The sequence below is a fragment of the Scleropages formosus genome, chromosome 3, assembly GCF_900964775.1.
Source record: "Scleropages formosus chromosome 3, fSclFor1.1, whole genome shotgun sequence".
NCBI classification, from domain to species: domain Eukaryota; kingdom Metazoa; phylum Chordata; class Actinopteri; order Osteoglossiformes; family Osteoglossidae; genus Scleropages; species Scleropages formosus.
Genome location: NC_041808.1, coordinates 12,308,360 through 12,324,929, shown reverse-complemented (window position 1 = coordinate 12,324,929; position 16,570 = coordinate 12,308,360). Strand labels below are relative to the sequence as shown.

The window sequence follows — 16,570 nt, the reverse complement described above, 5'->3', positions numbered from 1 at the left end:
ACTGGTTTTTTGTGTGTGACCACACGGGCTGCATGTTGTTTTAAATCAGCGGTTTTGCTGTGGAAACTGGAGGTGGAATTACACAAATGCCAAAAAAGGCACACTGTGCCTTTAAGAAGCCAAGTGTGTGTGTGTGTGTGTGTGTGTGTGTGTGTGTGTGTGTGTGTGTGTGTGTGTGTGTGTGTGTGTGTGTGTCTAAAGTTTCTGCCTGCCTTGTTTCCCCCAATAGCCCATTGACAAAGCTGCTCACAACTGAATGGAGAGTAAGTGGTTTGGTAACAAGAAGAGGTTGGTTCTCTCTCACACACACCACAGTGGAGAGATATATTCCAGCAAGAGCAGACTGGAACTTTGACCGCCGTTACTTCTGCAGGTGTGTAGGGACAGGTCAAATATGCACACTTTTCAGGTTCTCCTGAACCGGCGGCTCCTTTGAAGTTTTGTACAGCAAGTTATTATGGATTTTGGGAATGTGCTGTGTTTCTGAGGGAGATGTGCTTACTGGAAGGTGTTAGAAATATTTGAAAAGTGGTCAAGATTCCCTGCCAGGGTTTTAAAACGTAAAACTGGGACTGAGCTCCACTATTCTGCGGTCACATGAGAGTCGGTTCAAGTCATAAATAAACAAATCGGTAATATTCTCTGCTGGGTCCCGGTGCAGAAATTCACAGTGCCTCCTGTTTTTAACCTAGCTGACCGTGACGTTCGGCTGTAGACGTCCCGTTTGTTCCTTTACGATTTAAGGTCGGCGGGCACCCTTTTCCGAATGCTTTAATTTAGTTTATTGTGGAGAAATACTGGGCGGCGATTACGCATAGATAGATTTAGTTGAGCCAATTAAAGTATTAGACACGATCTGGCTGCATTGTAACACTGTCAGACCACACAAAGTCTAACCAGACCCAAATGTCCTTTGGTTTGTGTTTCTCAACATGTTGGAGGTGTCAGGCTCCTTTTTTTATTTCGTTGCTGTTTTTCTCCCTCTTCTCATTGCCCACATTTTTCTGTCTCGCCTGCTGCTGAGTTGTGGTGCCATTTCTCTGAAGTGGCAGGAACTGAAAGCGCTGCTGGTGACATTTGTCCAGCTGTTTGTTCTAGAGGCTTATAAACTCTGGCAAACCAACACAGAAGACACACACTCAGTAGTCATCACCACAGCCAAGACCAGCCAGCGAGTGGCCACACCACTGTACCACCATGATGTGCTTGATGGTTCCTCTTTACCTCTCTGCTGCCAGGTGTTAAAGGCAGGATGGTACACTTGAATATGCTGGCTTCTTCACTTGGCCACCCTGGTGGACTCCTTTGAGTTCTGACCTCCCCGTCACACCCTCGGCCCATCGTTCAGCTCCCTCTTTGGCCCTAGGGGGTTGGTCGTATGGGCTGTAAACAGCCCCCTGTCCTCACGCAAGCCCGCTCCTGGCCTCTGTGCTGTAGGTTGGGTCGACTGCTCTTTGCAGCCAATACTGTGGACTCAACATATCTTGTCTAATTGAACACAGCTTGGTGTAGCAAATTCCACCTTTTATATGGGCCTTTTATTGTTTGTAGGAGATCCTGTTTTTAAACTCTTGATGTGAACATTAAGGTGGTAGCATACGCTAGCGCAGAGAAGGTTATGGTGAAACATTATCACAAACAAGGGTTAAAATCAAGGATAAGGAGTAAGAAGTGGCAGGCTATAGGAATGAATGGGCAGAGGCTGGAGAGAATGGGACTCTGGGTGTATTGTCTAGAGGAAGAAAAGGGAATAATAAAGAGAAGTGTTGGGGTTTGGGGGGGGGGGGGGCTTCCAGGAAGAAATTGCAAGGTCTGCACATCCACATTTGGATGTTAAAATCACCCAAAGTAGTCACCGAATCTTGGATGTGTGTCTTACCTTTCCTACTAACACTGATGAAGTCATATAGAGCTCATGGAGAACCCTTGGGAAAAGTGTGTGGAAATCAGCTAAGGTATCAATAAAGCTTTGAGGGGGCCTAGAGCCTTTGCTGGGGAATGTTAAATACCTGCAGCCTACTGTGTTGGCACCATAGTTTAAGAAGAAAGGACATCAAATGAAGTGAGAAGAACTGTTGACATTTTTATTGAGACTGGCAAACATTTCCTGGAAGCTTCAAACCATAACAGCAGGCTAGCTGTCATCTTGCTTCGGGACGATTAAGATCCCACATGAGAATTTTCTTTACACCTCTGTCCGAGAAAAGGAGGTGGAAAAGAGTCTGTGTCCTGTTGACAACGTTTCAATCGAAAGAGGACAGAAAGACGCAGCTTCGGACTCGATCCGTCTCTCGGGGCTGTTGGACCGGGAGAATTTGAAGAGTCGCAGGCTTGAGAAAGTATGAGGACGTGAGGAGTGAAACATTTCTTCAACCTTTGGATGGAGTTTCCTTGCACGCCTACGCTGAAATGTTGCCTTTCAAGTTCATGTCTCAATGACTGTGCTATGGATGTGCTATTAGGTTGCCTCAAACGAAAAAAAAAAAAAAAAAATGCTGCTGTAATCGTTCTGCAAAATTCTGTCTGGATAATGCACTACCAGAACAGAAAATCTGAATGCTTATGTGTTGCTCTGTGCTTACTTTAGAAGTATATTTTTTCTTTCCCTCGCTGGCTTATTTTGTTTGGTTGCGTGAGGTGAACTCGGGGCTGAAATGTACACACGAACAAGCTGTGTAAATATGGCAAAAAAGTGAGCTGTGGTATCCTGGTAGTAGGCCTCTGTGTGTCTTATAATGAGACTGTGTCGTAGAAGAAAGCGAGATGTGGGCCTCTCTCCTTTCACACTTATACACACACAGCATGAATGGGCCGGCCCATCTGGGGGAACTGTAGGCACCTTCCAAGGCAACTGCAACAAACCTGGCTTTCGCAGGGAGGCCAGCAGATACCTCTGCATCTGGAGCACTTATCTAAACAAAAAAAGTGAGGTAAATGCAATAATTCATTAGAAAATACACACTCTTCCAGGTTGGGGCCTGGTACAAGAGAAAGAACACTCTATGAGGCATTATCGGAGGTGAATGGTATGGCATAGGGCTCTGGCTACATAAATAAACTAACCGCTGTGAGCTTCAGACCTCACCAGTAGAAAGAACAAACAAGACCCGGGTCAGTTGAAAATGTTTATTTCAAACCCCCCCATCCTTTCCACCCTGCTCAGTGCCCCCAGCCCCCATAACAACAGAAAGGCAGGCATATAAGCCTAATGGGGGGAAAAATAATACATTCTAAATTAACAGTTTTTTTTTCATGTTGCCCAAATGTGAGGTGGTTCGATTTACAAATTGCTGGGCTTTGGTTTTTTCTCACTCTTCCAAGTGGTCTTGTTGTATGTGAATTAACCCTTTGAGAATCACAGGGGCAAGCAGTAGTAGCCAGGCACTGGATTAAACCATGGGAAATGCATGCGTGTGGGTGCTGAGCTTGGGTTCTAGACCTCCGTTTTACTTAGATTTATTCGGTTTCGTTCTTCACGCTCAATGCGATCATGACAGAGGGACATGTGCACTCTCTTTTCTAGTCTTGTTGATTAGATATTGACCCATTGTCAAAAAAGGACACCGGTGCTTCCCACAATCGAGGTGCTGCTGCTCGGTCCGAGAGCTTTGCCCACGCCTCCTGCGTAGCTCCGGATTTCACTGATTTTGACAGTTTTTATTTCCTGCGAAGAAAGATAGTTCTCTTTGGTTTGTGTCAAATAAAGTAACACCAGTCACCTTTTGGGAAGATTTTTTTTTCTCGCCTGCTTTCATCTCTACACCATTTGCCCCTTCTAGAAAATAAGAAGGAAGAAAAACATTTTCTTGGTACTCAGGGGGAAAAAACGGTCCTTGGGCTCAATAAATTCATTTCTGGCCTGAATGAAACCAGCAATGTGGAAAAATTTTGCCTTTCAGGACAGGATGAATGTATGTTTCAACCACACATTAAGCTGCATTAGCGGCCAGTGGAGTGCCTAATGTGACCATTTTTCACAGCAGCCAACAGTGGGGATGATTAGCATAATTAGTACAGGCAAGGCTATACATATGGAAATAGGATGTGCCTAAATGCCAACACCAGTGGAAATTTATGTCAGCGCTGACAGAGGTTTCAGGTCTGAATAGATCCTGGCTGAATCTTATTTTAAGTTTATTTTTTACCTTACATCTTCTGATTGTAGACCTCCAGTTTCATAAAACTTGTTATTTTTCTCTTAAGTGACCATCACCCGCCTCGACCCACAACAGTAATTGAGCCTTTTTCTTTCATTGCTGTCTCCGTCTCCCTCTGCCCTTCTCTCTGATTTAGGTGCTCTCTCTCTCTCTCTCTCTCTCACACACACACACACACACACACACACACACACACACACACACACACACACTCAGGCACGCACACACCCGCACGCTGTTGTTCTCTAGTGGAGGCAAGACCACCCTCCTCACCACCGTCCCCATCTTTTGCAAAGTTTCCTTTGCAAGGAAAGACTGGGCTCTTTGGTTTTTTTGTTGTTGTTGTTGTGAATGTTTCTCTTCATTTTTTTCTGTTTGTTGGGAAACATCTTAAAGGGGAAAATGACAAAGGATTGTATTCATTCCTCAGAGTCAAAGCTCTTTCTATGGTCTGTCGAGGTGCCGTTCCCATCTGCTGTTGAAATTGAGGATTTTTTTTTTTTTTTTTTTTTTAGGGAAGGGAAGTGCGGGTGTTGGCTGGCAGAGATTGGGGGGGGGGGGGGGTGCAAATAGAAGCGGAGATAAAGATTTATTTCTAAAACACTTTGCTGTACAAAAGCCAACTCTCCCCCTCCCTTTTTTCCAAATTCTCACAAGTGTTACAAAGCAAAGTCTCATTTCCTTAAAGCGTGACACAGGGAGGTAGAAGGAAGACGATGTGGGCCTGAAAAGACCTCTAACACAACTGGAGATTTTTTGGTCATTAAATGTTCATATGTGCATGTATGTCTCCCTGTGGATCTCTAGATCAGGTATCAGAAATGTCTTTCACTACTTGTGCTAGTGTGACTTCCTCCAAAGCAGCATGGGTCCTTTCACAGACCTCCTAATCCAGCTAATCTGGCCCACAGCATTTTGAAGGTGTCCCAGGTCAGTGGACTCTACCCCAGCCCAGTGGTGAACGCTGACTTCAGACATAAATATGACCTTTAAAATTTTTTTTTTACCTCTACATATGATCTCAAAGTGTGCTTTAAGTAGAGAATGGGAAAGATTATCCGTGATCCATGATCTTGACAACTCCAGCTCCCTTGCTTTGTTAAGATAGTTAGGTGTGTACTGGTAGGTGCCTTTAATGGTTGTGTCTAACCTGCCCGATGAACACTGGCGCAGAGCTGCATGGCAATGGGTGCGTCGACTGGTTCGCTTTGATCAGCATCACAGAGCGAACCTGGGACCGATTTAGGCTGCTTTTCTCTAATACTTCTTGAAATTAAATTGACCGTTGGTTGGAATTGATTAGAAACGGTATAGGGGAAATCGGCTTGGAGCAGATTGTAATTAGTTGCAAATGCTGGACTAATTTCATAGGATTCTGCCAAAGAAGCACAAATAGTCGTAATGAATTTTGTGCTCGGCGAGGGAAGCACCGAGACTGTAGGGTATATGTATTACAGTATGTATGCAGTCTCTATTTTGGGACTGCTTAAAATGATAATGAATTGTACCCCAAAGAATTTCACACCCCACAGTAATACAGCTGGGAAGCTTCCCTTAATCATATACACTAAAGATTCATTTGTTCTCTAACTGGATTCCGTTGGTCTCAAAAATGAACCTTTTGAAAAATATACAGCGATATGGCTTCAGGAAGTGGAGAGGTAGAGCCGAACAGGTGGTCTGCTTTGCCAGTTACACAACGCAAGGGGTCCTGAGGGGTATGGATAACCTTTATAGGCAGAGGGGCGTGGGGGCAGTAGGGTGGATATGAGAAAGATTGGGGCTGACAGGGTTCAGCGGTGGGCTGACACCGGGAAGCGGGGGGCTCTGTCTCCATGGTTAATTACATGTCACTTTCCATACTGCCCAGAGCACCAGCTCCCTCGATCTGGCCAGGAAAGCCTGCCTGTCGCTGGGTGGGAGTCCCTGGGTGTCCCCTCCTTCTGAAACCCGTTACTATTGTCTCCCAAGCCGGCCTAGTCCCGCACAGCTCGGACGTTCAGCAACTTAAGGATTTAATGTTCACGTGACTTCCGTGGGGAAAGTAAAAGTAAACACGTGTTTCTCGTGTGCATCCCTGCATGCAGCGCACATCTCTGCACCACTTTAAAAACTTCCATTCACTTTACCCCTGTACTGCCAGGAATGTGGACTGGACCTACATCATGGTTAATTAGCCTGAGCTGGTGATGTCATCACTACGGTTGTGGAAGAGGTCAAAGGGGCACGGTGGGAGGGGGCCCTTTGCCGAAGAGAGGGCCTTACAGCAGCAGCTGCCCAGATGATTGCCCGGAACAATGGTGTGAATCGAGGCCTCACGCTCTCTTGCTTTCCGTAGCGTCCTCTGTACGATAGATCAATCGCGGACTAGTGAGGTGTTCTAATACTGCGTTTTTTTTCAAGATAACGAAGGGTCTAAGGTAAGGATGAGGGCGGGGAACAGGTCTTTTTACTAGTACTTATTCTGCAATTTAACACGCGACACGAGGAATTCCACCTATTAATACGCCGGAAAAAAAAAAACACGTTCTGTTCACAAGTCGAATGAAGCGAGGAATATATAGTTTGCCTCTTTATTCGTTTGCGGAGCTGTGTTTTCAGTAATTGAGCAATTTCGTCCGGCATTTTTGGGTGCCTGTGTCTTTAAACGCGAGAGGGGTGTGACCACGGAGGGCGCGGGCCTCTGAGCTCCCATCTGGTGAGTGGCTGAGCTGTGACTGAGTGGCGGGGCCCAGCCGGGGCCCTGTCTGGGTGGTCCAGATGGGCGGAACGAGACACAAATAGCTATAATTTACTTCAGGAGCCCTGTAATTACAGGCCCAGAGATTGAGGCTCAGTTCCTGCAGATGCCCAAATGCATTAAATACGGACACAATGCTTAAAGTGGAAGAGAAGTAGTGTACGATACGCCTGGATGTATTTATTTTATCTGCCAGCGTGCGCACACATCAGATCATATGTGTACATGTATTCTATGCTTTGTGTGGGAATTGGGGTGAGGGGTGAGAAGTTACGGCGTTTACACCCACATGTTCTGAATTTCTTCGCAGGACGTGAAAGTTATAGGCTTTACTCAAACCTTCAGCTGTACATATATGATATTGTTTTTCCGGAACTGGGATCCTGCTTTCGAGAGCGCTTCGCGTTGCGGTTTCAGCGTTGTCACGCGGTGCGTCTGTGTGGCGTGTCCCCCAGAGCTCTGCGGAGAGCCCGAGCCCGGTCCCCTGCAGTTTAGTCAGTTCGGGCGAGGGGGAGAGGGGGGCACATGTGTTCTGGTGCCAGGCGGTGTCGGTGGAGTTGGGGGCGGGGGGGGGGTGTCCGCGGGTACCCCTGCTCTCATTCTCCAGGCCACGTCTCTCAGTAATTAGGGGCCTGGGCTCTAGCGGGCTTCCTCTCAGTGCTTTGATGCCTTTTATGCCAGACCCTGTATACCACATCAACGCCACGCAAGCTCCCCCCAACCCGAACCAGCACCGCTCCCCTCGCACCCTCTCTGCTTGTTCCTTTTTTAAGACAGCTCAGTTCGGAGGAAGAGGTTTAAAAGTCTGCAGCTATTGTTGGCCGGCCGCACAGCCTCCCCATCCCCTTCGCGGAGGAAGCCGAGAACGGGGAGGTTGCCTCCGTTGAGAGCTTCCTCCCCCAAGTTATGAGTTAGAGAGTAAGTAAGTGATGCTGGGTGCCCATCCATGACCCCGGGGTCCTCGGGACAGGACTGAAGGGATGTGGCTCCCCATGGTCGGCAGAGAGCTTCCCATACAAGACACATCTGTTTCGCAGGAGGAAGCCAATGAGTAGCTTTGACTAATTCCCCTTGGCCAGACTTTTTTTTTTTTTTTTCTATCTGAAGTGCCTTCAAAACCCCGAGTTGGCAGGGCTGGCGTAGGGTATGTGCGTATGCAAGAAGAGAAGGCCTCCCCGCAGGCAACTTGGTACGCGCGTGTTCGCGAGTGGGCGCACCAGAGCCCAGCTGCGCATGGGTGTAGATCTTGTAATGATCCAGCTGGCTGGACCGCGCTGAATCTCTCGCTCTCCGCTGTGGGTCTCCGGCTCCCTGGACGGCAGCCAGGCGCTGCGGTCTGTGCTGCACAGCTATGTAGGAAGTTTGAGAGTCGGTGGAGGACGAGGGAAAGAATGTGAACTGGCGAGGACCGAAATTAGAAATTACCTAGCTGCAGCTTTGTAGGACTCAACCTTGTTTGTAATTAGTGCCCTGATTGCCGTAATCCAGCAAAGCCTAAATGCTAAGCTGTAAATTCAAACAATGTCCGTGCCAGGGGTATTTCTAACTGCTGCTTCCATCAGGACTGTTTGGGAATTCGAAACCACTGCTAAATGACAATCAGGTGGAAAGGCTTGTTCATTGACTAACTCCTCTTACCCTAGTAAGGGCCCACCCCGTTCTGGGAAGGGATGCCAGCATGCAGGAAACACTGGGCAATGACAGAGACACTCTGCTAGTCTTTGGAGAATTGGACCTCCAGTTAGCACTGAAAATAGCATTAGCAATAACTTGGCACTAAGGGGCTAAACTAGACTGCTAAGTGCTAAGCTATTAACACAACAGTTAGCCTGTCCAGATTGAAAAGCTTTTGTTAATTTTTTTTTTTTGTATCTCAACTGAAGGTCACATTTTGTGGCTTGGGTGCTGCTCTTCCAAAGAATTAAACATATGGCCCTCTCTGTCTTTTGTCCGCAGCTGGTAGCCGAGTAAGTCGCGAGCTGCGGTACACCAAGGAGAAGCAAGGGGAAGAGGCTGTTTTCACCTCGCAGATGCTCATCCAGACTTCCAAGGAGAAAGGCACTAACATCCTTTCCCAAGAGGCCTTGCTACAGCACCTGGAGGCTGCTCTGGCTGCCAGCAAGGTCCAGGTGTCGCTCTATGGAAAGTAAGCAACCTGCCCTGTGTAACATTGAGTTTGCCCGTGTTAAGTGACAGCTCACTTTCACGTGACAGGTGTATGGCAGTGAAAGAAATGAATGCTTTTCTTGTTCTTACTTTCAGGTCGTGGGATCTTAACAAAATATGTTATAAATCAGGAGTTCCAATCATCGAGAATGTTATGATTGAAAGGGTGAGTGTGTTTATTATTACTTTGCATTTGCGCATAGCCCTGCCCGATGAATTTTACAGAATGAAAAGGTGTTCATCCCAAGAGCTGGCTGAGCCCAGGCTCAGTGTGGGTTATGTCATCTGCTCACTTTGAGTAGGAATTCCCTTCCGATGGAACATAATTGGCTTTGTTCCACTGGCGAGGGTGTGCGTCAGCCTCAGGCTGAGTGGACGGCGGTCTCCTAGGGACTTGTTGGGCGCCTGCAGGTTGCTGCTTGCCAGCAGCCACCGAAGCACTGCACCTCAAGACGGCGCTAGATTCTCACCCTGCTCTTAATCGCATAGGAATGACTAATCTTTTTTACTACACTATGCTCCTTTTTTAAATTGAAGCTTTGTTACTTAAAGGTGAAACCTGAACCCAATCATCTCTCCTTTTTTTCCCCAGATGATTGACAAGCTTTTCCCATGCATGATTGTGACACCACTAGACTGCTTCTGGGAGGGTGCAAAGCTTCAAGGAGGCTCCGCCTACTTACCGTAAGCTTCCCAGTTGTCTGGCACAGCGGTCTCAGGCGTGCTTTGCCCCAGGGTCTGAGGGACATGTACCGCAAAATGCCCCAGCAGCAGGACAACTGGAAATTCATGTCCATTTCCAATGGTGTACAGATGCTATTTTGTTCTAAAATTGCAAATGCAGAGCATGCTTTCGATGCTGCTTCAACTGTTAGACATCCAAACCCATTTTGGGTTTCTAGTCCTCTTGTCTGCCCATCCATACCTGGAATGGGCTGTACCTTTCAGCTGTAAATTTACAGGATTTAACACTGGGTAGGAAGGGTGCCCTGATAGTTAAGGGCCTTGTTTGGCCTCCTCGTGCGGTCCGCTTCTGTAACACACGGTCTTATTTCCAGTAGTGTGACATTTTGAGGCACAGTTTTTGCTTGTTGATACGTTAGTATTTTTGACACAGAATGGGGCTTTCCTCGGCTGCAGCTGACCTTGTATCTGTCAGCAGGCCAATGAAGGAGCTTTGTAGGCTTAATGCAACCCCCTACATGTCGACGCACACAGTCACTCAAACGCACACGCATATCACCATCCCATCCTGCAGCCGTGGGTCCCAGTCAAGGGAAGGCCCTAATAGAGAAGAGACTAAGAGAGGGAGGGAAGCAGTGGCTACTGGTGGGTGAGTAAGGGAGGGGGGGGGGGGGGTTATTTGGTTCAGACAATGGCAAGCATTCTTTCAGTTTACGAGTGAGTGTCCATCAGTGAGGGGGCCCGCGGGGTGGTGGTGGTGGTGCTGGGGGGGTTCGCAGCTTTGTCAGCACTGAGCAACACCAGCGCATTCTCATGGTAATAGCCACAGCTCTGAGCTTTAAGTTGCCCAACAAATAAAATGGGCATTATTCAAGTCTCCAGGCCTATAGAGAACACAAGAAATTTAGAGCTGGTTATGCAAGTTGCCAGCAACACCAAGCATACCCCATCCTTCAAGGTACTGGCCAGAGTAAATATCATTACATAAATGTTCCTCGTCACACTCAAATGCTTCCCACGCAGACACAATCAGCTCTTTGATGTAGAAACATCTTTGGCAAAATGTTTGCTTAGATCATTCGAAGGAGCCTGGATGTAACGCGCTTTACGTGACTTTGTGCCGCGCAGTCGGTTCTTCGGAGGACGCTTCCGCATACCCTTTTCAACGCCCGTGTTGTTACTTACTCGTCCCCCTTCTTTTCTGTAGCCCCAAAGAGAGCTGAGGGACGGCCACTGAAGCTAATGTCCCCTCTCACTTCCGCTTCAGTTCAGCCCAGTTTTGTGTTTTTAAATGCAAAAAAAAGAGGAAAAGAGAGCGAGAAAGAGAGAGGGAGAAACAGAGAAAGAGAGAGAGAGAGGGAGAGCGAGAGAGAGAAAAACTTCGGAGAACAAAGAGCAGCAATCTATGGAAAAACAAAAGGGCCTAGGCTGGCTCACTCAAGCAAAAAATAGCAGATAAAGGAGCCTCTCTTTGCTAGCAGGAGCAAAGGCGCTTGGTATGTGGGAAAGAGAGAGACGCAGCTTTATTTGAAGCCACTCTTCATGAATTATTGGAGTGAGATTCTGCCCAGAGTAGGGACGCTTTCTCTATGTTTCTTTTTTCCCCCCTCTGTCTCTCAGACCTTTTTTAAGCTACCTCCCGGTGCCAAAGTGGCCCCTTTTTACATACACACGCGTGAATTTTCTGCCCGTTGTTGCCGCCAATCGGCGCACGCGATGAGACGTCGCGGTGGGAAATGGCAGAACAATGCGCTGCGACGCAGGCAGAGCTGCCGGAACAGCGACGCAAAGTCGGGCTGGGAAGGAGCGCCGTCGCTGCGGCGTGTTAGCGGTCGCAGCGGAACCATCTGGGCTGGAGGTTGGCTGTGTGTGGGGACCTGCTGGGATGCAACACCTCGTCCCATTCTTATCTTCCCACCCCTGCAGCGGGCCCTGGGGGCAAGGGGAGGTCAAACATCTTGTCCTGTTTGAGGGGTGGGGGGTGGGGGGCTGGGGGCAGGGTTTGCACTGCGCCGCAAGTCATGCTTAGCTGTTGGGCTCCGTGCACACACAAGGAGACCTGAAAAGCCTAAAGGCCATAAAAATAATACGGAGAGAGAATGAAAAGGCAGGAGATAATGTAAAAAATATTGTGGGAAGGAACAATGTACATTTTTATTGTGTGAAGAAACTTCAAAAGAATCGCAGCCAGGAAGATATACGGTTTAACGTCCCCACAGTACAGCTCTAACTGACAGCTGTAAGTACCCAGACGGGAGGGAGAGGAGGAAGGGAGAGCATACCATAAAAAAGAAACGATCGAACTCGGTAAAGGTCCGAAGGCATCCTCAGTTGAAAAATAAAAATCTAAAAATGGCTAATTAAAAAAACTAATCCAGTATGTTTTTACAGTTACAATTGTTTATTTAGGTAACACCTTGATCCAAGGAAATTTACAGTTTGTACACTAAGCAACTTTACAATGATTCTCCCATGTATACAGCTGGGTAATTTTTACTGTACCGATTCAGGAAGAGTGCCTTCTTCAATAGTAGTACAGCAGTGGTGGGGATTTGGAGTCTAGACCTTTCATTGGAAGGGCGGACAACAGCTCTAATCACCACACCACCTGCTGCCCTGCAGCAGAATGCCAGTTTTGCTTTTCCAGATTAAGTGTCAGAGCTCAGTTATGCAGCCCTTGACGTTCCGTAGGTATCATTTTGAGGCATCCTTGTAAAGCTCCTTGTGCACCGTGTAAGGCTCCAGCTAAACCTCATTGTTCTCAGGATCTTTGCATCAGTGGAACATCTCTGGCACTGTGACACTGTAGGAGGAAGGGAATAGTACATTGCTTTTTGTGGCACTGTAAACTGTGTGTATTGTGTAAAGAAAGCAGCCTTCGGCATGGGCCGTGAGCATGGGAGGAGCTTACACGTACTGACAAAATCGGGCTGGATCGGATGAGATATAAGCATGGCTGAAGAGAAGTCTGCTGGATGTCAGCGCTATGAATAAGGCTGTAAAGTCCATGGGGCTCAGTTGTGGGCGTCACTCTGGCCGCAAACACGTACCCCCTGATCCAGCGGAGCCCTATCAAGATGTTTGAGAGGCAGAGGTAATTGTTATGACTCCATGCATAGAGGTGAAGAAATGGGAGCGAGCGGGCCGGCTGATGGGGCTCCTCCTGCTTTGTAGCCCCGTGTAACAGGATAATAAACGGTACTTTACTTCTGCACTTACACTTGCGAGAGTGTCGAGCTAGGGCACCGAAACAAGCCTGTGTGCTTGTGGTTGGGGGGGGGGTGGCCATGCTGGGAGGTGAGGGAGGGGGCACACTTAAGGAATTGTTTGCAAAGCTTGATCTGCATGTGGCTGGGGTGTTGATGGGTAAAACCTGGTAGTCCGGGGATCCTGCAGGCCGTTGAGTAAAGCTTTGCTGTCATGCCGTGTCTGCAGAGGGATGCCGGATATCCAGTGGATGAACCTGGACCCGCTGACCCTGATGGAGGAGCTGAGCCAGTTTGCCTCACTGGAGGGTTTCCGCGAGATGCTTGAGAAGGCCCAGGTGGGCCACGCTTACATGAACCGGCCCTGTCTGGACCCGAATGACCCAGAGTGCCCTCAGAGTGCGCCTAACAAAGACCTGCTTGAGGTGACTAAACCGTCAAACATCTCCATCCATTCTCTCCTTCACCGTTCGCAATTATGACATTAATCACAGGCTGCATTCTGTTCTCCCCAGAGTCCCAACATCGCCCAAGAGCTGAAGGGGGGCTGCCACGGTTTCTCTAAGAAGTTCATGCACTGGCAAGAGGAGCTGATCTTGGGTGGGAGGGTTAAGAACTCCCAGGATGCATTACTGAGGTGAGAGAGGGTGGGAGATTCAGTGCATGTAAGCTGGGGCAAAAAAGGCTTCCTCTGACTCTTAATGACCTCATACATCCAAGGAATTCCTAAGATACGGTGGGATCAGCGTACACCTCTGACTTCCGCATTGGCCAATTAAGCACAATGAACAGTCACACAAACTCGTAAACCAGCTTGTTTTGATTTGGAAGGCGAGTGAAAGGAAAAGTATCTTCTCCTTCTGAATGAAAAAATTACAAAGAAGGGTTTAAACACAGTGTGCATAGGAATGGCACAATCTGAAATAAATTGTAATTTGGATGCCTGAAAGACACCTCTAGAAAAATATGGCAATGTAACCTAATCTCTAGGCTTTCCTAAGTATTTTGGATTCTTCGTTTCATTTAAAACCACCACGAAAAAGGAATAGAGTGACAAAGTTGGGACTTTGCCCAGATGTTGACCCTGGCAAATCTCAGTGGAAGTGATACAATCCTTTACAACAGGCCATGAAAAGCCACAAACATTACTTTGCGATATGATTTATTATAATCTCATTCACGTTTTTTCCTTTTCCCCTGCGGACTGCCAAACTCCAAATGAGCCATCTGTTGACACATACTGCGACTGGAACACCTGCTTTAACCCTCAGACCCATGCTTGTGTGCATGTGTGTGGGTGCACGTGCGCGTGTGTGCACTGCGCCGATAGCTGCGTGACTCTGAGATAAAACGTTTAATTTTGCCTGACGCATTAAGACCGAATGAACCAGTTGAATTTCTGCATATTTCCTGTGCCTTAGATCAGGACGCGTTCTTGTATCTGGCTTGTGTGGGTTTATGGAACAGTGCAGTTCTGCAACCACGCGGCACACGAGAGGGAGGGAGATGTCGGTGTGGCATGTGCTGAGCGGCTGTTGTCCCCCATACAGTGCCGAGGCTCTGCAGACCATGTACCTCCTCATGAGCCCGAAGCAGCTGTACCAGCACTTTAAAGACGACTACGAGATCCATGACATCAACTGGAATGAGGAAAAGGCCACCGCCATCCTGGAGTCGTGGCAGAGAGCGTTGGTGGAGGTATGAGTCGTAGTCCCCAGATCATAATGTCGCCTTGCTGCCCGTCACAAGCTTGCTACACCCGGCTGGCTCGGAGCACGCCGAGCGGCCCTGTTGCGGGAGGCCGCCGATCGAGCGTCTGCCTGAATTCCTTCAATCCTCAGCTGCCTTGTAAACGGAGTCCACCAAGGAGGCCACTGACAGACCCCCAGTTATAGGAACAAGCTGTTTTTGTGATAGCTGACACCCGGCCTGCTGACTGTGGGTGGGTGGGGGTTTGCGCTGTGCCTCCAGCAATGCCCCCTCACCAACTGGGTGGGGGAGGGGAGTGCTGGAATAACATAGTGGAGGGTGTTTCATTCCCCTAAGGTTGTTGGCCATTCACAGTGCTGATGGAGTGGCCCGAGAGACCATGTGATCTCATTTGATCCCCCTGCCCTTTAACCTTTGGCATCTGTGGTCATTATTTTTCAGTTGTCAGGCTTCATGGGGGCTCAGGCTACCTTGTTTGTGTGTGACGTGCCAAAAATATATACACAAAACGCGAGAGAACGTGCCCAGCCGAAGAACATCCTGACTGTGTGATTTTCTATTAAGATCTGCATGTCCAATTCTGACTAGTGTAAAACACGGAGAGGAGCAACAGGTTAAGAGCTCTCCAGAGACACAGGCACATCCATTATTTCAGAAGAATCCCGGTTTCATGAGGTGTCCCGTTGTTTTGCTCTCAGGCGGTCCACAAGAGCGTTCCTCCAAACTCCTCGCAGAGCATCCATGCCTTTTCCACCACAAGCCTCAACGACATCATGAAGTCATTCTCAGACGTCAGCGTCATCAGAGTAGCGGGCGGATACCTTCTCATGGTGAGGAACACGGAACAAGACCCTGTTCGCAATCCTGTTCAGTCCAGCTATGTAGTTGGCTTCATGATAATTTACTGCTCAGTCTTATTTTTGCCTTTAACCCCCGTCTTCTCCTCTGCGCAGTTGGCATATGCCTGTGTAACCATGCTGCGGTGGGATTGTGCCAAGTCCCAGGGGGCCGTGGGCCTGGCAGGCGTCCTGCTGGTGGCGCTTTCTGTGGCTGCTGGCCTGGGCTTGTGTTCACTGCTAGGCATCTCTTTCAACGCAGCCACCACTCAGGTACACCTGTGACCGTCTACTCCTACTCCATGCTTCCCCCTTGTCTTCCGATGGCCACCACGCTAACTTTCCTTTCCTGTCACGCCGGTTCCTCTTTCAGGTGCTTCCTTTCCTTGCCTTGGGGATCGGGGTGGACGACATGTTCCTGCTGGCCCACTCCTTCACAGAAACTGGCTCCAACATCCCTTTCAAGGCGAGTAACCTCAATCTCACCCCATGTTGCACAAAGCCTTAGGCAGATAACCCAGTGGGCCTCATAGATTATTACACATAACCCAAGAGGCTTGACAGATATTCTTGTCGATTCATATTATAACGGTAAACGACATTATTTATGTGCTTTGGCTTTGTTAGCTTTTGTGTCTGTAATTACACCTGGAAGTTCTCTCACACAGCTGCGTACTTTCCACATGGACGGGGTTTCGTTCCATAACCGCTGTATCACACGTCCAAAATTCCTGACAACCCGCTTGAAACATTCTGCTGCAAGGTGCTGGCCTCATTATGCTGAAGATGGGCACATTGGTGCTTCTCTGTTTGCAGGAGAGGACGGGTGACTGCCTAAGGCGCACCGGCACCAGTGTGGCCCTCACCTCCATGAACAACATGGTCGCCTTTTTCATGGCTGCGCTTGTGCCGATCCCCGCCCTGCGTGCGTTCTCACTTCAGGTACTGGAGCCTCGCCTGGCCATTCTGGTGGGCAGGAGGTGTAGGGAGGGGTCGGGAGGGGTCAGCAGGACTCTTTGGCAAGGACTGCTAATCCGAAGCATGGCCTAGTTCTTCTCTCCCTTTTTTAAT

The 16,570-nt window shown here is 48.4% G+C and overlaps 1 protein-coding gene across 1 annotated transcript in view; it reads left to right on the top strand.

Annotated features, from left to right (window-relative positions):
* ptch2 (patched 2) overlaps nucleotides 1–16,570 on the top strand; it is a 32,717-nt gene that overhangs the window by 3,878 nt on the left and 12,269 nt on the right. Inside the window, exons 3-12 of the mRNA XM_018753185.2 lie at nucleotides 8,854–9,043; nucleotides 9,160–9,229; nucleotides 9,656–9,747; nucleotides 13,183–13,378; nucleotides 13,469–13,590; nucleotides 14,504–14,651; nucleotides 15,362–15,493; nucleotides 15,617–15,772; nucleotides 15,873–15,965; nucleotides 16,316–16,441. Coding sequence (XP_018608701.1) covers nucleotides 8,854–9,043; nucleotides 9,160–9,229; nucleotides 9,656–9,747; nucleotides 13,183–13,378; nucleotides 13,469–13,590; nucleotides 14,504–14,651; nucleotides 15,362–15,493; nucleotides 15,617–15,772; nucleotides 15,873–15,965; nucleotides 16,316–16,441 — 1,325 coding nt within the window. The remainder of the gene's footprint in view (nucleotides 1–8,853; nucleotides 9,044–9,159; nucleotides 9,230–9,655; nucleotides 9,748–13,182; nucleotides 13,379–13,468; nucleotides 13,591–14,503; nucleotides 14,652–15,361; nucleotides 15,494–15,616; nucleotides 15,773–15,872; nucleotides 15,966–16,315; nucleotides 16,442–16,570) is intronic.